Genomic DNA, 19,899 nt, shown 5'->3' on the forward strand with positions numbered 1-19,899 from the left:
AGAAAGAGTGGATCCCTGTATCAAATAGGCTGCCACCATCCACCTGTCAGTTCGTCACAATTTAAACCCTTAGAATAATCAATAACTCAAGTGATATGTGAAAGATATGACTAGCCTATTTGAATCAGGGGTAACCTTACCAAATGATAGGAATAAAAAGGAAGATATGAAAAGGTCATCTAGTAATTGCTTTGATAATAGTTTTCCGCATTATTGTGGAAAAATTTTGTAACATGTCCACCACCCTATTTTGCATCATCAACCAGAGTTGGTGGCTTGACCCTGAAAAGAAAAGTAGACAAATTGCATTTAAATGAATTAGTTTCTTTCAATTTTAATTAAAATTACATTTGTTATGTCTTTTCGTATAAGGACTGGAAAGTGAAGAACTCTGCTGGATAGCTGACGATTTCAGTCAGGTAGTGACCAAGAGTTTGGCTTTCGATAATAGAATGAAAAAAAAAGAATAATTTTGATGGAGTGAGTAAAAAGCAAGACAAGTATCACCTCAACGTTGATGTCTTGTTCAATGTCGTGGTTCATACTTCAGCTGAAAAGCGCATACCAGTAGTCCATCCAGTTACTGATATACAGACCAACAGAATAGGTTGATTTCTGGATAGAGATTCCAGCATTTAAAAAGAAAATGGAAATCAGGATTCACCTACCAAATAGAAAGTTTTTTAATATTCGGAAATAATTGAAGTAACTCTACTATGCCTCCAGTGTCTCAACAATAACATATACTGTGCAATCTTAAAACAAAGTGGATATGGAAAGTTTAGACAACCACATAACAAACAGAATACTGTCAATCGTCAATGGTCACTAGATTTTTCATGCCAGCAGCATCCAGGTCGGGTTATCCAAACTGCAACGTTTCGTTCGCATACTCGCTTACACAGCGCTGTCGTCCATTATCACCATTACTCAATTAGGTTAAACTCAATCACTTCATCGGCTAACGATAGTGGGGCAAGTGCGAATAAATCTGTCCGACCAGCAAGCCGGGATGAGGCTGAGCACAGCCCTTGTAATTCCGGCGAAGATGTTGCAACAAATGTTTCCTACATTTATAATTCCGACGGCAGACGGGACAACTGACTCGCCCCGATAGATAGACGCCCGACTCGTCACTTGCATCAGCCAGAATATAGAGAGAGAGTTTGAAAGGTATTTTGTGGACAATAGGAAGAAACAAACAGAATTCATCAAAGAAAATTCGATTCAACTTTTGGCGGCTGTTTTGATTTTATAATATAAGCAAAAACCCAAAATGGTTAGACAAAGGCCTGATCTGAGGATATCCAATGACTACAGTCGCTAGTACTTTGCAATTTTGAGAGAGTTAGACTACAAATGGGAAGAAGAAGAAGAAGACGGATGCACGGAGGTTTGGCCGTGAGCGGTGACGGCGTGTCGGTTTAGAAATCCCCTTATGGATGTGATGTAAGGGCACAAGGGACAATGGTGGACGGGCAGAGGGCATGGCTGGTCTTGGCTGTAACCGGAAGCTATTTCTCCGCATCCTTGTCGCAGTTGGCGATACAATAGTTTTCGGTACTTATAAGTCCGGTGGCAATTGGGGCAAACAACTCGAGTTTGCTCGTCCACTTCGGCACCTGTCGACGGCAATCGGGGCGACAAAAGACAAACAAGGAATCAAATCAATTAGAATAGGCCTCTCTGTGAAAGTGGAAAAAGTGGACATCAAATAGAAAAAAAAAACAAAAAAGCGGATTTCTTTAAAGAGTCGCATTGTGGGATCAATTGCTGTGGGCGCTTTGAACGTGTCTGAGCACGGACGACTTGACGAAAGTGACGTAAGGGCAAAAATTGCAACGGAAGACGGGCAAGTCGCACAACTGGCCGTCGCGGGAGCCGACGGTCGTCGCCGTCGTCATCTCGTCGCAGCCCATGCGCAAATGGCGGTACAGATCCTTCTTAAACTTGTAACTGAAATGGCAATTGGGACATTTGATCAGGGGTTGGTGAGCTTCAGGGTTGGCCTCGATGGCCAGGGTTCGCGCATAGTCCCTATACGAGACTCTGCGATTTTCTTGGATGAGCGAGATGAGGTTGGGTTGTGCGCAGCCCGTGTTGTCCCGGCGCAAATGTTGCAACAAATTTTTCCACGACTTATAAGTCCGATGGCAGACCCGGCAAATGACTCGATTGTCCTTCCCGTCATCACCTGTGGGTTCAGAAGATGGGATAAAAAACGGAGAAAGAGAACCATTAAGATCAAATAATAAAAAACAGGATCATCAAATCAAAGTAACTGAACTAGAGACTTCCCAATCTTTATAATTCTGAGCTAATAACCGAAAAAACAAATGACAATCCAGAGAAAGCGAATTTTTTTTTTCAAAATGGCCTAATGGGTGCACAGAGAAGAACGTCGTGGAATGACGGGGAAATCAAATTGATTGGGAGCCGATTTTCCGACTCGATTTCGTCTCCTACAATTTTTCGTTCAGACGAGGTTGTTTCTCGGCCTAAGTCCGAGGAGTTGCAAGATTTTCGGTCGATCGCACGTGCCGCTGTAACGTATATGCTTTAAAAAATTTCGCCTATCCTTGTAAGTCCGACGGCAAGCCGGGCAAGACACCCTCGATTGATCTTGATCACCTACTGTCCATCGAGGATTTGACGGAAACGTAAGAGAGAACGATTGATAATAAAATAAAATAATAAAAGTATAATCAAAGATACCGATTCATTCTACTGGGGACTTGTATTAGTCGCATTTCAAAAAAAAGGATTCTCTAGGTGAAACCGGAGAGAGTTACTAGTGAGTAGTAAGTCAAAAGTGGGTCAAGAAAGAAAGAGAAAATATGGGGGGCAGCCGCTGGTTAGATAATTGAGGTCTCAATGGTCTAGTGCGCAGTCTGACAGTGTATGTGCAAGAATTCTTTAATGAACGTGAAGTAAGGACAAACGTGGCAACGGTAGACCGGCAGATGACACGGAAGGTCTTCTCGGTAGCCCGACGATATTTCGCCACAACCCTGTCGCAGATGACGGTACAAAAATCTGTTGGACTTATAGGTCCGTTGGCAATTGGGGCAACCGACGCGAGATTGACCGTCCACCTCGTCACCTACATAGTCAGAACATTTGAGAAAAAACAACAATGGACACCCATGAGACTTTGAACCAAATTCGAAAAGAAGAAAGAAGAAAAGAAATTTCAAATCATTCACAAGCGGAAACAAAAATCAAAAAGATCCAGAATCTCATCGCCAGGATTTCACATCGATACTTTTTTTTTTAAATAAACGAATACAAGAACAAGCGATTCAAGCGCGTTTCAAACTCGGTTGGCAATCGTTACCGTGTTCTTCTTGATTGTGTGTTTTTAGGAATTCCCTAATGAACGTAATGAAAGGGCAGAAATTGCAACGGAAAGCGGGAAGCGGAGTTTTGTATCCATGGTAATTGGCCATCGTTTTCGTTGTCGCTAAATCGCAGCCCTTGCGCAGGTGACGGAACACGAGTCTTCTAAGCTTATAAGTCCGATGGCAATTGGGGCAAGCATGGCGACTTTGCACGTCCTCAGCGACGCCTGCCAGCAGCAACCGAGTGAAATTAAAGAGAAAAAATAAAAAATAAATAAAAAATAAACAAACAGAGAAATCAGATTTAATGATTTCCCAAGTTCTCGCGGTAGTAGTCAGAAAATAATCGAAATCAATTTCTTTTTTTCTCTTACATTTTAACACATTTTTATTTCGAACTGGATTTCTTCTTATTCTAATCATCTAAAATTTGGGACGTATTTTGATCTGCAACTGAAACGTTTTGCGTGGCAGAGGAATTCAAAAGGAAATGGATAGAACTGGCGCGCAGATAGGGAGGAATAACTTGTTCGTAAGTTTGTTCGTGTTCAATTTGCGTGTGCTGAAACAGAGAAGCCCTCAAGTACGTGGTATACGAGCACAAGCTGCAACGGAAGATGGGAATATGACTTGATTGGCCGTCGCGTTGGCCAGCCGTCGCCGCCGCTTCCGACGTCATTTCATCGCATCCCTGGCGCAGGTGGCGGTACAAATTTTTCTTATGCTTATAACTCCGCCGGCAATTCGGGCAACCAAAGTGTTCGTCAAGAGACTGATCGTCCATGTCGTACCCTAACAGAAGAGTTGGGAGACAAAAAAACAAGGGACCAATGAGAAAAAAAATTCAAAATAACTTCACTCAAAATTAATTGGTCAAGCTTCAAAAAGATTCGCTGCCTGTATTCAATTTTCGCATGGTCGTTTGATTTGACAGATTTTGTGTCTACAAAAAATCAATCTGAGTTCTGTTTATTGAAGAGAAACAGCACAGGTAATGGAGGGACAAAAATAAGAATTGTTGAGTGAATTTAATTTGCATTTGATTCATAAAGAGTGCCTCTTCAAAAAGTGTCGTTTGAGATTTCCTTGGTGGCGTGTGGTGAAAGTGCACGAGGCTAAAGGACACTTAAACATAGTCACCGACATAGTCACCGATCATCAAGTCGCATTTGTTCGAATGCAAGTGGGCGACCAGGGCACTAACCCGAAAGAACCTGACCGAACATCGCGGACAAACGGTTGCAGGACCCCTTGCCCAGACTACCGGGGTAATCATTCGATTCGATTCGTGACTGTCGTCCACGGGTACGTCCAAAGAGTCACCTATACATTGATTCGGAGAAAGTCACCCGTCAAGTTCGGAATATTTGGTTGTCTGGGTGTCTGCTTATAAAAGTAATGTTGCACGACTGAGGGAATTAAAAGTTAAAACAAGAAAAAGAAACCTGATTCGGGTCACTAATGCAGGTTCATCTACGTGAATGTCGTGAACAACGACACCAGAGCGTTTTTCAAAAGGGGCAGAAGGAAGGCGGATCAAAAAGAGAGCAGACTACGGTACGAGAGAGAATCTAGCACTAAGTAGAGGACTAATATTGAAGAGGAATGCCTACCTCGAGATGCAGCGACGCTAGATGAATTGTTAGCCTGGGGTTGTGTTCCTGAGGGACCGGCAACATTATCTCCCATTCGCGTGTCTGATGTAGTGGGGCCTTGGTATAAAAAAAAAATAAGTTTTTAAAAATAGGGGTGTGTTATAAACTATGACTGGTAGTTTATTACCAAAGGTAATATCGCGGGTCGAGTTGGGTACAATGGATATCATGCCGTTGTCAGATGTGCTCCAGTCGTCGTCACAGTCCTGGGATTTTTTAAAATTGAAATTAATATTAATAAGAAAAGTTCTGCCACTCTTTAACACATACCCGTGATGCCCATTCTGGTCCGTTATTATCTAGTTGGTCTTCCATGTGGTCAGAGTCTAATTCCGATTCCATTTTCGTATCGACTACAGCAAAGTGGTCATCTGAGTCTGTGTTCGCTGGATGTGTAGGAGATTCTGATGGTACAACATGAGCTTTCTTGGGAGGAGGCGGTTTTGGTCTAGAGGATGATTGGTTCTGAGAAGGAGTGTGTGAAATGTTGTCATTTTCGGGTCGTTGAGAATTGCTGGGAGTCGATACAACTGACGGAGTTGATGTTGATTCAATTAGTGTTCTTTTGGCAGCATTAGTCCTTGCATTTTGACCAGATTTCAATTTAGACTGGTCACCTTCTTTATATGCCAATCCTGTAAGAGCACAAAATTGGATCTATCATCTATGTGGTAGGATAAATGTTAAAAAATAACTCACCTTTGATATCAAGGGCTTCAGCTGTTTGCAAAAAACTAGCAAGTTGTTCCTGAGCAACATTTACTTCTCCTTTATACATGTAATCTACAAGTGCTCTGAGATCTGGAAAACTGACATCTTTTAAGAATATGAATGCCTGTTTGTCGACTTGCTTGCTCAGCATTTCCTGGAAAGAAAATAAAAGCATTTGAATACAAACTACCATCAACATCTACAAAACTAATATTTAGCTTACCTCAAAGTAGTTGCTACAAGCACACAATACTAATCGGTGAACTCTAACAAATTGATGGTCAGCGGCAAGAGTCACATCACACATAGATTCCTTTTCCAATAATTTGTCAAGAACACTAACTAAAACATGGTGATGGTTATTCCACCGTAAACAGAATTCTTCTGCATCCATGGCTGGAAATGCGACCTTTTTATGTAGAAAAGCACGATAAAGCGAATGAAGTTGTATGAAATTAAATTCAGAAGTCATGCTAAACCTTTTTCCTTTGTCTGGTTTTAACAGTGAAACAAACGGACAAGTCAAACACCTTCTTTCGACAAATTAACCAGTGAAGTAAACAAAGCTGACGATTCCAGAAAAAAACAAGATCAATCTTTCAATTAAATATTCCAGAAACAAAACTAACGGGAAAAACGAGACACGTAAACTGCTCATTCGCTATTTTTTCCAATATGGCCGACTAGGCTGAGCTCAGCAACGCTACCTACCTTTCGATCAACGCAGTTCGAAACATTTTGCCGTTCCTGCGCACGCTTGGTTTGTTTGTTTTCATGACGAAATTTAAGATTTCTCGTACCGATTGAACTATATAAATTTGAATACGTATGAATAACCAATTAATATTTGTTTGACAATTTAAAAGAAATATAGAAGAAATCACGTAAAAAATGTCGGTCATGTATTGGAACCGATTCACTCATGTTCTCTTGGGTCTTGGGCTGGTGCAACTGTCCGACCCCGCGGTATGTGAACCACGAGACCGAACAGCGCGGCCCGTGCTTAGGAGCTAGGGGAGAACAAAGGCGTGGCAGCCAACGGGTTAACTAACACAAACGAAAACATATTACCAACAACAAATGATGATCTGCGCTGACATTTTGGAGATACCGGCGATGTTTTGGTGTCCATCTTCTCGACGTCTTCTCTATATTACCTGAATAAAGACAAAACAAGTGTTATTAAGGGAAATGCCAATAAAAGTTACATAATACTTAAATGTACATTGATCAGTTTTTTTTGCTCAAAACTTTACAGGCGCTTAAAATTTAAAATTTAAAATTTAAAATAATAAAGCTCCCTTGCTAGTTTTATAAAAAATTTCCAGAAGTATACCGGAAGTAAGCCATAGCGCCTAAACCATTGAGCTGTCAACGGAATAAACCAAATATTCGTGATCTCTATGAAATTTTGGGTCGATTAGGTGTGATTTAAACGAAATCCAAAATTTTGGCCAAAATCGAGAATTTTCCTTCAGGAAAATTCTCAAAACCGGAAGTACGAGTACGTAAAAAACAAAAAAAGAACTTTACCACAAATTTGACGAGGATCACGAATATGTGGTTCTTTTGTTCCTGGAATGAATATTTACTGAACTACTGACTGAAATGAGAAAACCGGAAGTAGAAAAAAAAGCAAATATTGAAAATTTTACAAGGGAGCTTTGTTGGTGGAATAGTTATCGTCAGTTTTCACAAAAAAATGTCCACACAATAGCTGCCGATAAATGTTTAAAGAGATTTGCAAAGTAACTGAAACTAACTGTTTTGACAGCTGAAAATTATCGAAAAGCCATCTAGCGTTATAAAAAAGAAACACGTCTTAGTCTAAGTAACACTTCTTTTGCGCGCATGAAGGGCCTGATTTTGGAATCATTACACAATACACAGAGAGTTTAGCGGCTTAGCGCTGATAAACGCAGATTACTATTAGATAATCTACGAAAATTAGTCAATTGTCCGGTACCTGGCCATAATCCCGTGGTGAGTGACTGCAGGTGTGTCACACAGCAACTGAAGTGATCCAACTCGCCAGTGAAGCAAGAAAAGTTCTGTAGCAGGACTACCAGCAGCATAAGAAGCACTGAAGGTCTGAAGCTGTGAAGCTGGATGAGTCTTGAAGATAAGGATGGAGCAGAACGTTGGTGGAAGTTCCTCTTCTGTCACCCTTGTCATTGCCTGTCATTCGATTGAACTCTTACTTGCTCATCCTCACGCGGATTAACTAATTCTGGGGGTGGTATGGTTCGATCTACTCGGGGTGTTTGCAATTCGGCTTACATCCTCTCTTGTTGTTCAAATCGTTTGATGTCCAAATCAATTTCAACCATTAGCTGGCGATCTTCTGCTAAGATTTCTTGGATCTCATCTTTATAGTCCTTCATTAACTCTCGTAGAAAAAGCATTAAGTTGCCCATCAGTGAGGATTTATTAGCAGCTAGCTTGCGCTTCAAAGCTACAACAATCGGTACAATGTTTTCGATAACATTCCGTTTTACGACCTATCGCCAAATCCAAAGAAAAGTGTTGACTTAGTAAATCGAAAAATACGAAATATCTGAGTACTAACCTGCGCGATAATAGCCTTTTTTGTGGACTGAACGATAGCTTGAGCTATATCTTCTTTCTCTACGGGATCGTCATCCGTTGAAGCTGACAGAGAGGCTAGTTTGATGTCATCGCAGGATAGTATAGCCAGGGCATCTTTCAACACAGCCTCAGTGGAAGCGTTTTTGAGAGACATAACTTCTTCAACAACACCATGGAGCACATCGCGTGTAAGTCGGAATGTGAGCTGAAATCTCGCCTCGTCGTCTAAATTCTGAAGCATAAACTGATAGATCTGAAATCGACGACGGGTATGCTGTTGTCCTGGAATTTACATAAGCAGATTTGGTAATTATTTCGGAATCTAAAGTGAGCAAAGGAAAAATGTACAGACCAGCAATTGAAAATAGTTTTTTCTCTCGATCCGTTAAAGCATGTCGGTTGTACGTTGGGTGACCCTTGTAGTCATTAAAATGGAATACACATTCAATGAAGTGTTGCTGGATAATGGTAGGTTTTCTATGGAGTAAACGCTGGGTAACATAAAAAAGAGCCAGGTCCCGTAAACTTTCATCGTCATCGCATGCCAGCTGCAGGATGCGGAAAAAGAATGTGCCCCGGATCTTCAGATAGTCTTCTTGGAGGAGGTGAATCAGTAAGACAAGGGTTTGTTTCCTCACAGCGGGAGTTGGGTCACGTAAACAGGCCGTTACTTGAGGCATAACAGGATCGATGGCTGTCGCGTAATGGATAACCCAATCGCACAAACAGCATACGATATTGTTGCGGACAGCCTCATGTGGCGTCGTCTCGAGTAAAAGACCCAAACCAGGAATGAGCTGAGAGAAACGTTTAGGAGATGAATAAGTCAAGCCACATAAAATTGATCAATTCTAAAAACGTATACCCGCTTAGCCATCTCTTCATGTTGAACGCTGAGTTTACCCAGCGAAATGACAGCGGCTGCTTGTAAACGTGGAGGAAGTTTTCGTTTGGGTTGTGACTGCGGCTGTGAAAAAGGAATCGGAGCATCGACTCCACTCTCTGGTTGAAAAGCAGCGTGTTGCAACAGCAAGAAGTGTCGTTTGTTTACTTGTTGCGGACAGTGCAGGCCAACACAGCCTAGAGTGAAAATCCATCGTGCCAATTGTTCTTCCTCTTCTGGCGAAACATTTTCCTGAAAAGTTACATACATTGTAAACATCTTTAGTATTTTTATCCAGTAAAATACTAAATGGTGTATACTTGTTTTCTGAGATGGATGCTAAGAAATTCACCGGAACTGGATATAATTTCCCCTGCCCATTCAGCAGCTTCTTTGCGTGCTTTGTCTTCATCCGCTACTTGCTGCTGAATACAAAACACGACCATGTCGCAAGCAGTGGTAATCACGTTTGTAGATAATTGCGAATTGGCAACGAAGCGACTTGAAATTTCACTGGAAGGATAAAATGTAATAAATTAAAAAATGAATATTCTACTGCAGTGAATCTTCATATACCGTATTGTTTGTACATTTTCCTTGCTCATGCTAGGTAGAGTTGCTGCAATCACTTTGTATACTTGCTGAATACAATAAATATTCACCGAATTTGTTGATCCAATGTTTTCTTGCAAATAATCAAGGGCAAATTTCTGTAAACATGTAAAGCAAATGTGTAGGACTGTTTTGGCGTGTTTGTAGAATGATAGACTATTTGAATACCTTGACGTTGTTGTCAATGGTCGCATGGCGAGCGAAAATTGCGACGAGAGTTAGTGCAGCTCGGGGACGCTGCTCAGAGTTTGAAAGTAGAGTCCGTAAAAGCTGAGCTGGAATTTGTTGTTGACGAGACCACATTTCGACGGCTTTGCTCAAATAGATGTCCAAACCTAATTCGATGATGACTTCTAAAAGAATCCAACCTTTCTGGCTGTCATTCCCGACCAATGATCGCAATACGAACTGATCAGCACATTCAAGTGCTTTCTCTTGCACACGCGTCTCACCATCGATTACCAAGGGTAGTACCGATCGAGCCCATATTTTTTGAACGGCTTCATTTTCTGAGTGTTCGCACAACAGATCTGTCATCATTTGAGCTGAATTGCGACGAATGAGCATAGAGACGTCACGGCACGCATTTCCAAGGAGTTTAAGAAGATCTTGAGTAAGATAGCGTCTATGTCGTCGAGTGACCGAGAGCAGCAATTGCAGGGCATTCTTACGCACATGGACTTTTTCGTCGACGGCACGCTCCTTGAGAAGATTCATAATAACAGATGCTTTAGGCAAAAGCGCAGCAGTAATGTTGATGGGCTCCTCTCCTTGCAAAAGTTCCACGATGTCAGTTTCTTCCTCTAATTCTTCGGCGCCAGTTGTTTGTCTATCTACTTCTTCACTAAAAATTATGTCGAATATTTCAACAACAGAGCGATCGCTCGACTCGATACATTCACCCAGTATGGAAAGTGCTTTGGCTCTAACAGTTGCTGACTGATCGGAGCATTGGCCAAAGATAACAGCAAAAGTGAGCATGTCAATTTGGCCGTTTTGAAATAGAATTGACAGTATTTCCAAAGAAAACAGACGAAGGAAGGCTTGCTCCGTGTAAGCAAGTAATAGGAACCAACGGATAGTCCCTAGAAAAAAATAATAATATTTAAAAAACAAAATCAAGTTATTTTCAATCTATACAATTTAAAATGATAGAAAATTAAATACCCTGTCGGTTCTCTTACTTTACTTTACTTTACGGAATAAGTTGGAGCAAATCTAGAGCTGTTTGGGCTGTTTTATGACGATACTCTGCTCTATCGACGACTTCGACACAAACGTGTTTAATAAGTCCATGCACGAGAGGGTAAATGATCTCTCCGAACTTGGAGATGAAGCTGTTGACTAAATTGAAGCTGATATCTTTTAAGGCCACCAAATTCTTGATATTTAAGTCTTTTTCACTTGGATTAAGCACCAGGTATGGTAAAATATGTACAAAGACGTGATGGACAGTTTGGACAGCATCACCATGAAGTGGATTGCAGAAGTTGTGTATGATTTAAAGAGCCTTCAAACTCACTGCTCCCCTATCTAGGTTGATAATTGGTAGTATGCATTCAACAGTTTCTTTTAAAATGTTGGGATATCGTTTGAAGGAGAGATGCTGAGCAACCAAAAATAAAGCATCCAAAAACCTTGACATGGCTTTTTCAACAGCAGCTATTTCCTCTGGTCCAATCGGAGCTTCTCCTTCTTCTTCTTCAAATTCTGCTACAGGCTGTGTTTGCTTGTGACCTTTCTTAGCTTGTTGAGTTTGAGGTGCACTTTTCTGTTGATATTTTCTAGTCTGCACATATAGTTGGACAAGTTGCAATGCCTTCATATAGGGTCGCGCCTATTGTACTTCACGGCGTGAAGTACTCCAATGTCAAAAGTAGCTATTGTACTTCACGCAGCGTTGCCATGTTGTACAAATTTCTCCAAAATTGTTTGTCGTCGTCTCTGCTCTGTGACTTGACATGTACTAAGAGTGATTTATTTTAATTGTAAAAAGCATGTAGCTTCAATCTTAATGTGATGATAGAAAAGCTACTAATAAATAACGGTATAATTATAGGTCCTGCTTAATGTTGTCAATGAAAATCTGTTAACACTCATTAACATGGAGTTTATTTTCATTTTACTACAGCAAAGCATAGAGAAAACTTGACCTTGTCGAGCGTTGCATAAAACACTGGACCGAATCGTTCTTCGAAAAGCTGATGGGTCAATTACCTGGAATGTATAACCATCGACTTGTTCATGTTCCATGATTCACTTTCGCGTTCTTATGCAAACCTCCCGTTGTCGCGCCTATTGCGGCCTATTGCCGATTTCACATTGCGTGAAATCGAAAGAATCAAGACTGTTAAAGCGCATAAAATAACTTCATTTTCAACGAAGAACCTAATATCAATCTCCAAGAGAAAATCTAACTATTTCCAAGGTCTTAAAAGTTGTCTTGTCAAATTGTATTAAATTGGCAACGCTTCCGTGAAGTACAATAGCAAGTCTTGACATTGGAGTACTTCACACGTGAAGTACAATAGATTTTACCTTCATGTAGAGCATTTGATGAAAGACTCTGAAAGCCATGCTCCCGGGTATGCATACCATCAACTAAGTACATGAAAATGTACAATGGATGAAGTTTGTACAATGAATTAGATGAAGTTACATGAATATATAATCATTACTTACTAAGTACATTTTTGCAGCTTCAAAACATCTTTGGCGTTCTTCATGGGTGCTGGAAAGTGTTGAACCTCTGTCAATAAAGAAACCAATGAGAACTAAAAGACTTTGGATATTCACTTTCTTCTCTTGAAACAGAAAACTCCAGAAGCGGAACCCATTGTTTGTAAGGTTGATGTTGACAGCAGCGGAGGTATTTTCTGGCATCAGTGAACTACCTAGTGACTGTCTTGTAGCTGTAGAAACCTCACTATCCTCAGATGATCCCTTATTTGATTCTAACCACAGCAAAAAAGCTTTCTGTAAATGAATTAATCGTGAAGTGATATGGCATTCTTCCAGAATTTCATCATAAAGCAGTGGAATGTCTTGACACTGCAAAAAGTCGTTGTCGATCACTTCCTTTATCCATTCTGTTTCAAGTTTATCCAATTGTAAACAATCCAATTCTGAAGCTACGGTTTGTTGGTAAATTTCAACCTTATCGTCTTCCATTTTATTACGACTCTACCGAGTCAGATTTTCAAAACACAGACGCGGCGTCACCAGGTTTTCTTTATTAAAATTTAAAGAAAAATATGTTCTAGATTAATCATTTTGTAATTTTTAAGTATAAAAAAATTAAAAAAAGGACATTAAAATTTAAGGATCAATATCGAAGTTAACCAAAAAATATATTGACGTTTGCGATAATCAGCCCGATAGCAGCCGATGAGTTCAAATCTAATGCATTTGATTAGCCACATCACCATTCACCAAGATATCACGTTTCATTGTACAGTACCTGCTACCTGGTTAGTGGTAAGTGTTGATTTAATTTATTATTGGTGGTACGACATCACATGTAGACACCCAAGAACGAGTCATGAACGAGTGACGACTAAATCATGAAGTACAGAGTCCAGTCTCAGAGAACAACGGCTGTTGCTCAATTTATTTTTGTGCGGAATGCTTCCGGCCGGAATTTTAAAATTTGGATTGCAATCGACCAGCGGTTTGTATTGTGCTGATTTCAACAAAAAAATAAAATTCGAAACGTTCTCCACCCTAATGTTAAACAAGGTTTAAAACATGAAAACTGTCCCTAAAATGAATTTGATTATCGACACTGCTCATTCTCATGTTACATTATATACTGCAAGAAAAGGAAAAAAAAGGAAAATGTACTTCAAATTTAGACGCGTTTCGTTTAAAAAAAATCTTCTACGGACTTTAGTAAGGCCTATTGTTTGAATGATCTTGAAAATCCGACAAAGAATAGTACTGAGGGTAATAAGGCTGCTTATCTCGATTGGATGTAGGTAAACGGGAATCAAATGACTCGGATTTATCTTCTGGGTAGTCCTTGTAGTGATGTTGGCTCAAAGAAAGATTTTCCTCCAATGACCCTTCATTCGGAATGGAAAACAAATCACTCAGGGCAAATAAGCTATATGAAATCTAAAACGGTTACCTTTAGAAGAAACTGTATCGGATGCCAATGGGACACTGTCGTTACTGCTCATTCCTAATCCTCGTTGAAAACGGGGCAGGAATTGGCGAGGTGTAAAATTAGATTTGAAACGATGAGCAGCAGGTGCCGCTGATGAGTGGGCTGTCGCCACAAAGTTCGAGGTCATCTTGTTCAAAGGTAGCGGTGTTTTCAGTTCGCTCGACTCTCCAGCGAATACACTAAATCCCTGTGACCGATTGGACATGGAATCAAACGGTACACGGTAAGAATCCTTCAGCTGCTCAGGGACAGAGACTGCCGATTCGCTGATAACCTCGTCCATGTCGTCGATATGATCCTCGTCAACCTCTGGCTCGTGCTGTCTATTCGCGTACGATCGTAGTTTCTTAAGCAATTCTTCTTTGGCTCCTGCAATAACACAATCATTCTGTAAGTTGAAAGCAAAATCACTCATCGATTAGTTGCTTATAGGCTTACTCAAAGTAGCCGTCACAAATTCAGGATTGTCCTTGACAACTTCCTCAAAGGTATCTGCAAGAGCTGTCTTAAAACCTTGGACATGTTCATCCGCACTCAACAGTTCACTGCGGGAAACCTCGTCAGGCAATTGCTTAGGAGAATCTAGCATGATACATAAAACGATTAAAAATTATTTTAAACGAATTTTAATATTCCTATTTTAAAAAATTATGATTAAAAAAAAAAACGACAAAATTCTTTTATTTACCTTGAAACGGACTCCAAACGGAGTGATTATCTGAATGCAGTCGACCACGTTTCACGCCAAAGGAAGAACTTAGTTGTTCTAAATAGTCAAAATTTTTCCTTGGCTTTTTGTCAGTTGGTTGTTGCGGATGGGATTGTGTATTATTGGAAACCTTTCTTTGGACATAACTGTGTGCAAGTGGAATACCCAAATCTCCCTGTAGAATTAATGTTAGTAATTTAATTTTTATTGTGAACATTTAAAAGTTACTGGACGAGATGGATGTTTCAAGTTGAGTAGAGACTGTCTCATAACAGGACCTTCATTTAACTTTTTGGGAGCCTTTAACTCACTCTTTAATGAAACAAAACACAATGTTAAATTTGTTTATAACTTGAACTGTTAAGTGACGAAACTTACCAAAGTTTTAGTTGGTGAATTGGGCTCAAAATGTTTTTGATATTTTGATTGGCTTTTGTTGAAATGTAGAGATCTGTCAACTTTTGTTTCCCGAGGTTTGTTGCTGATCTAAAATTTTTAGATCGTCATTCTAGAACAACCAACTACAGAAAGAAATGTATTATTTAGTACCCTCACACCGCTGTTGTCGGGAGCAGAAGTATGCTGCTGATGATGAGATGATCGACTTGTAGTGCCATGATCTGCAGCAGGTGCAATTTTCCTAAGTCTGTTGTTGCTGTACACATTTTTAGGGGGCTCTCTATTCATTTTTGACATGTGACTATTTCCCAATCACAGCATTATTAATACAAATTCAGGAATAAGAATGAAATATTTGGTTATACTGAAGCAGTTCTAAAATGTCTGTCAGCCTATGTGTTTTTGTGCATCCATACACGATCTGGCCGCGTGGTAACTGTTTTACAATTTATCGAGCAGACGACATAACTGAATTTTTTTTTAGCTACGTAATTCTTTTTATGCAGGAAGCACATGGTCAAAATTGGAATATGTAAATTGTTAAGACCACTCGAATATTTAAAAATGTGTTTCTTAAAATTATATTTTTTTTTTCAATCTTCAACTGGCACAATGACACCTGATTTTTAAATAATTTAAATTTTCTCCTACAGAATATATTGGTATTGGACTATTGGTATCCACGCGCGTTTTTACCTGCAGTTTGAAAGTCTTCTATTAAAAAATTTACCCGATTTCAAGCACCCTGTTTTGTTTGGAACAACGTTACGTTTGCCTATTTGAGGAGTGAAAATTTGCGCATCTCAAGGACTTAATTCTCTTGTAGCTGGAATAAGTGGAAATCTAACGATATGTCCTCGGACTAGCTCAGCTTCCCAACGACAACTATATACTTTCGAATTTGGCAAACACTATCTATCAATTCTATCATGTAAAAATTTACTAATATGGAAATATCTTCTTTACAGATCGCAAGGCACTACCTCGGTCATTGTTTAAGTTAAACAAATTTTGACATAATTTGAGTGAAAATTAAGGTTTACTCATCTGGAAAATGTTATTCTTTGGAAAACTAGAAACATAATTTTCGATATTTTCAAGTCTATTATCAAACAATCTTCGATTTCATATGCAATAAATAGGAACAGTGTGAATGAATCAGAAATTTAGTATGCCACATTATTGCCGTAACCAAAAGGATACCTATTTCCCATGTAACCCGCACCATTTGAATAGGAACTGGAACCTCCGTATACTCCGTTGGACATTCCGTTGTACATATTGTTGTTTTGTCCATAAAACGCTCCACCATAAGAAGCGTAGGGAGATGAAGTAACACCATAACTGCTGCCAACTCCGCTGTATCCACCATAACTTCCGGCACCATATCCAGCAGCTCCGTAGTTTCCATAAGAGCCGAGCATATTACTAGCGCCATAGGGTGACTGAGTGACGCCATAATTGGACCCCATGTTGTTGCCGTATTGCGGAGTAGCACCATAAAACGATCCTGAGTAAGACGATCCTGCTCCATAGGTTGGGCTACCCATGTTGCCGTAAGGAGTAGGATAAGCGCCATAAGATGAACCGCCATAGGAAGAATCCACGTTGCCATAAGCCGATCCAGCGTAAGATCCTGACGGTCCATAAGCAGGTGCAGGTGTGACGCCATAAGTTCCTGACCCATAAGCTGGTGCAGGCTTGACACCATAAGATCCTGGCCCATAAGCAGATGCAGGTGTGACGCCATAAGATCCTGACGGTCCATAAGCAGATGCAGGTGTGACGCCATAGGATGCTGACCCATAAGCAGAGGCGCCATAAGATCCAGATCCGTATGCAGTGCTGTAAAAAGGACTTTGAGTAGCTGCACCATAAGCTGATCCGTAGGATGTTCCGGAGCTGTAGGCTTCTGCATGAGGACCGGAAGGGTACGAAGGAGAACCACTGCCATAATTTCCGGAATAAACGGACCCGTAGTTGGATCCACCAGGCATTGAATAAGCGCCATATGCTGATTCTTGTCCACCATATCCAGAATATCCAGAGCCACCTTTTAAAAGTATAACAAATATTCAAATTCGGCCATTCAACAGTGCAATATGAGATAAACCATAGACGAGATAAAAATGTCACAATATTACTAACCTAACATACGAGGATCTAGGCCTAATTTCCCTTCGGTGATTCCGCCATGTTTGGTAATGGGGTCTGTTTTGTTGGTGGCCGTTTCAACTTTTGGTTCTTTCAAATCGGCCAAAATACTCGCTCCATTCGTCTCGCCGAAGGCAATAACAATTAACACCAACACCTGATACAATTGAAAACATTCAAATTAAAAATACAATCGAATAGAAATACTCAAGAAAGTCACAACTTACCGCAATGAGGCTGCAATGACGAACGATCTTAATGGGAAGTGCCATGGTGAGAGAATGGTGCTGAACAACGACACGTCGTCACATTTTATACAAAATTTCTAGCAGAGGTAGGGAGATGGAGATCTTGATCACGTGGATTTTCATTATCCAATCCTTGTTGCCCTGTGAATGCCCTGCAGTTATTTGTCAAGGTCTTTCTAGGTCATTTCACCTGGCCGGATACTTTGGTGTCTTTCCTTTTAATTCAAAACTATACAATATAATTCACATGAAATCAAATTTTCAAAAATGTCTGCGTTAAACATTGCGGCTAAATTGACGTTTAACTTACTGTGGTTTCTATTTGATTCAATCAAAGTTTATGAAATGCAATCGCACGGTTGTGAGAAGAGAGGGTGGGGTGACGACCTGCTGAAACAGCCGCTGGGGTATTACCGGAATCCCATCCCCTGGACAGGTAGACAGGTATAAAAGGAGAGTTCACACACCTGCCATACATCAGTTGAGTCTTGGTTTTGATTCTTTGCAACTTCTGTCTAGAATTTCTTATTCTTTCAATTTAGTCTGCCACTGCCACCATGGGTAAGAAATCTTTTAAAGTTTTGAGATACGTATACATACATCACTTTGAACTGTGTTTCTTGCAATCAATGTCTTTTGTCTTTTCTTTAATTTATTGGCACGAATTAATTTTGGCTTAATTTTTCAGGTAATTATGGCATAGTATTCTTACTGGCCATCACCTCGTTGATGGCCGCCTCGACTGTGGGTGCTGGGCCAACGGTTTCACCGTACTACAATACCACCCCAGCGCCCATGTACTACACCAGCCCGGCTCCAACATACTACACCAGCCCGGCTCCAACGTACTACGCTCAACCGGCTCCAGAGTACTACACCACCCAGGCTTCAGCGTACTACACCACCCCGGCTCCAGTGTACTACACCACCCCGGCTCCAGTGTACTACTCCACTCCGGCTCCAGTGTACTACCCCACTCCGGCTCCAGTGTACTACCCCACTCCGGCTCCAGCGTACTACCCCACTCCGGCTCCAGCGTACTACCCTACTCCGGCTCCAGCGTACTACCCCACTCCGGCTCCAGCGTACTACACCACTCCGGCTCCAGCGTACTACACCACTCCGGCTCCAGCGTACTACACCACTCCGGCTCCAGCGTACTACACCACTCCGGCTCCAGCGTACTACACCACTCCGGCTCCAGCGTACTACACCACTCCGGCTCCAGCGTACTACCCCACTCCGGCTCCAGCGTACTACCCTACTCCAGCTCCAGCGTACTACCCCACTCCGGCTCCAGCGTACTACACCACTCCGGCTCCAGCGTACTACACCACTCCGGTTCCTGCGTACTACTCCACCCCGACTCCATCGTACTACTCCACCCCGACTCCATCGTACTACTCCACCGTGGCTCCAGCGTACTACACCACAACATATGCTGCTCCAAGCTACTACTCTGAAGCCACTCCGGCGCCATACTATCCTACTGTAGCGCCATCATACTATACTACCCCGTCGCCGTACCACCCAACGATGGCACCGTATTCCTCTGCTCCAGTTCCAGCATCTTACCACACTACCCCAATGCCATACTACACGACAACGTACGCTGCTCGAAGGCACTACAGAGACGCTTCTAGTTATTACGCTACAACTCCGGTGCCCTACTACACAACCCCATACGCTGCTCCGATGTATTATACTTCCCCAAGTTACTACACCACTGTTACTCCAAGCAACTATGCCGAAGCTCCTCAATACTACCCTTATCTCAATTCTGCTTCCAGCTATTCCATGACTGAGGCTCCGGCAACCTTTTACAGACCAATGACTTCTTCTTACACCACAATGGCGCCGTATTATACTACCCCGGCAAGTTACTAAACTATGCAAAGGCTCCTTACCACGCCATGACTTATGCTAATCCAAAGTACTACACTACACTACACTACACCACACCACACCGAATCCCTTAGCGTTATATTACTACTCATTCTATATCCTACATATATTATATGAAAACACGTCTAAATAAAGAAAAACAACTATTGTTTTTCGTTATTTAGAGTTTCAAGTTGTTGTTGAAATTCAATGTTTAGCTGTGTTAGCTGTGTTGACTGGCGCTCTTTATCGCGGATTAAAAAAATTTCATTCTTAAAGTTTAAATTTTCCTTCTTATTTTTTTTTTAAAGCTTTAGATTCATGAGCAGTATTGTAAAAAATAACTTTTATTAGTTATTCAAAATGTCATGTATTATTAGCCGGCATTAAGAAAAGGAAAAAATATATGAGGCTCCAAATAGTTGGGGGTAACTCACCGGAGTGCCCAACGAAACTTTCTCTTTCAGACTTTCGATGTACAGTATGGAGCGCGAAGCTCTTTCTCTTGGTTTTCCCTTTCTGATTATTTTGATAGCTATCTTGTAG

The 19,899-nt window shown here is 41.0% G+C and overlaps 6 protein-coding genes across 13 annotated transcripts; 1 reads left to right on the forward strand and 5 right to left on the reverse strand.

Annotated features, from left to right (window-relative positions):
- Positions 1-992: 992 nt before the first annotated feature.
- LOC124350651 (protein tramtrack, beta isoform-like) lies at positions 993-6,406 on the reverse strand. 6 transcript variants are annotated; one of them, XM_046801443.1, is made up of 8 exons: positions 6,187-6,406; positions 5,931-6,116; positions 5,696-5,861; positions 5,267-5,631; positions 5,124-5,202; positions 4,955-5,053; positions 3,338-3,568; positions 2,719-3,103 (listed from the first exon to the last, which is right to left on the reverse strand). In XM_046801443.1, exons 2-8 carry the CDS (start codon positions 6,099-6,101, stop codon positions 2,880-2,882), a joined length of 1,335 nt encoding a protein of 444 aa, XP_046657399.1. In that variant the 5' UTR covers positions 6,102-6,116; positions 6,187-6,406; the 3' UTR covers positions 2,719-2,879. The 6 variants fall into 6 exon arrangements, with proteins under 6 accessions (XP_046657402.1, XP_046657400.1, XP_046657404.1 ...); XM_046801446.1 differs by lacking the exons at positions 2,719-3,103; positions 3,338-3,568 and adding an exon at positions 993-1,622 and having other exon boundaries at positions 6,187-6,401; XM_046801444.1 differs by lacking the exons at positions 2,719-3,103; positions 3,338-3,568 and adding an exon at positions 1,489-2,194 and having other exon boundaries at positions 6,187-6,402.
- Positions 6,407-7,678: 1,272 nt separating this feature from the next.
- Positions 7,679-10,839, reverse strand: LOC124348763 (condensin-2 complex subunit D3-like). The gene is made up of 8 exons (XM_046799036.1): positions 9,960-10,839; positions 9,756-9,889; positions 9,500-9,692; positions 9,162-9,431; positions 8,649-9,093; positions 8,277-8,578; positions 7,988-8,208; positions 7,679-7,885 (listed from the first exon to the last, which is right to left on the reverse strand). Exons 1-8 carry the CDS (start codon positions 10,770-10,772, stop codon positions 7,879-7,881), a joined length of 2,385 nt encoding a protein of 794 aa, XP_046654992.1. The 5' UTR covers positions 10,773-10,839; the 3' UTR covers positions 7,679-7,878.
- Positions 10,840-10,998: 159 nt separating this feature from the next.
- LOC124350727 (condensin-2 complex subunit D3-like) lies at positions 10,999-13,156 on the reverse strand. Its single transcript, XM_046801548.1, has 3 exons — positions 12,474-13,156; positions 12,330-12,392; positions 10,999-11,610 (listed from the first exon to the last, which is right to left on the reverse strand). Exons 1-3 carry the CDS (start codon positions 12,960-12,962, stop codon positions 11,293-11,295), a joined length of 870 nt encoding a protein of 289 aa, XP_046657504.1. The 5' UTR covers positions 12,963-13,156; the 3' UTR covers positions 10,999-11,292.
- A 289-nt stretch (positions 13,157-13,445) lies between these two features.
- On the reverse strand, positions 13,446-15,542 carry LOC124350657. 3 transcript variants are annotated; one of them, XM_046801456.1, is made up of 9 exons: positions 15,433-15,542; positions 15,218-15,368; positions 15,047-15,154; positions 14,897-14,980; positions 14,648-14,843; positions 14,398-14,541; positions 14,234-14,328; positions 13,921-14,146; positions 13,446-13,855 (listed from the first exon to the last, which is right to left on the reverse strand). In XM_046801456.1, exons 2-9 carry the CDS (start codon positions 15,362-15,364, stop codon positions 13,680-13,682), a joined length of 1,176 nt encoding a protein of 391 aa, XP_046657412.1. In that variant the 5' UTR covers positions 15,365-15,368; positions 15,433-15,542; the 3' UTR covers positions 13,446-13,679. The 3 variants fall into 3 exon arrangements, with proteins under 3 accessions (XP_046657412.1, XP_046657410.1, XP_046657411.1); XM_046801454.1 differs by having other exon boundaries at positions 13,921-14,328; XM_046801455.1 differs by having other exon boundaries at positions 13,921-14,328; positions 15,218-15,521.
- A 609-nt stretch (positions 15,543-16,151) lies between these two features.
- Positions 16,152-17,503, reverse strand: LOC124350693 (keratin, type I cytoskeletal 9-like). Its single transcript, XM_046801501.1, has 3 exons — positions 17,449-17,503; positions 17,216-17,378; positions 16,152-17,120 (listed from the first exon to the last, which is right to left on the reverse strand). The coding sequence occupies exons 1-3, from the start codon at positions 17,491-17,493 to the stop codon at positions 16,234-16,236; spliced, it is 1,095 nt and encodes a 364-aa protein (XP_046657457.1). The 5' UTR covers positions 17,494-17,503; the 3' UTR covers positions 16,152-16,233.
- A 523-nt stretch (positions 17,504-18,026) lies between these two features.
- On the forward strand, positions 18,027-19,356 carry LOC124348764 (extensin-2-like). Its single transcript, XM_046799037.1, has 2 exons — positions 18,027-18,030; positions 18,158-19,356. Exons 1-2 carry the CDS (start codon positions 18,027-18,029, stop codon positions 19,354-19,356), a joined length of 1,203 nt encoding a protein of 400 aa, XP_046654993.1.
- The last annotated feature ends 543 nt before the right edge of the window (positions 19,357-19,899 follow it).

The sequence above is a fragment of the Daphnia pulicaria genome, chromosome 7 (genome assembly GCF_021234035.1).
Source record: "Daphnia pulicaria isolate SC F1-1A chromosome 7, SC_F0-13Bv2, whole genome shotgun sequence".
Classification (NCBI taxonomy): Eukaryota; Metazoa; Arthropoda; class Branchiopoda; order Diplostraca; family Daphniidae; genus Daphnia; species Daphnia pulicaria.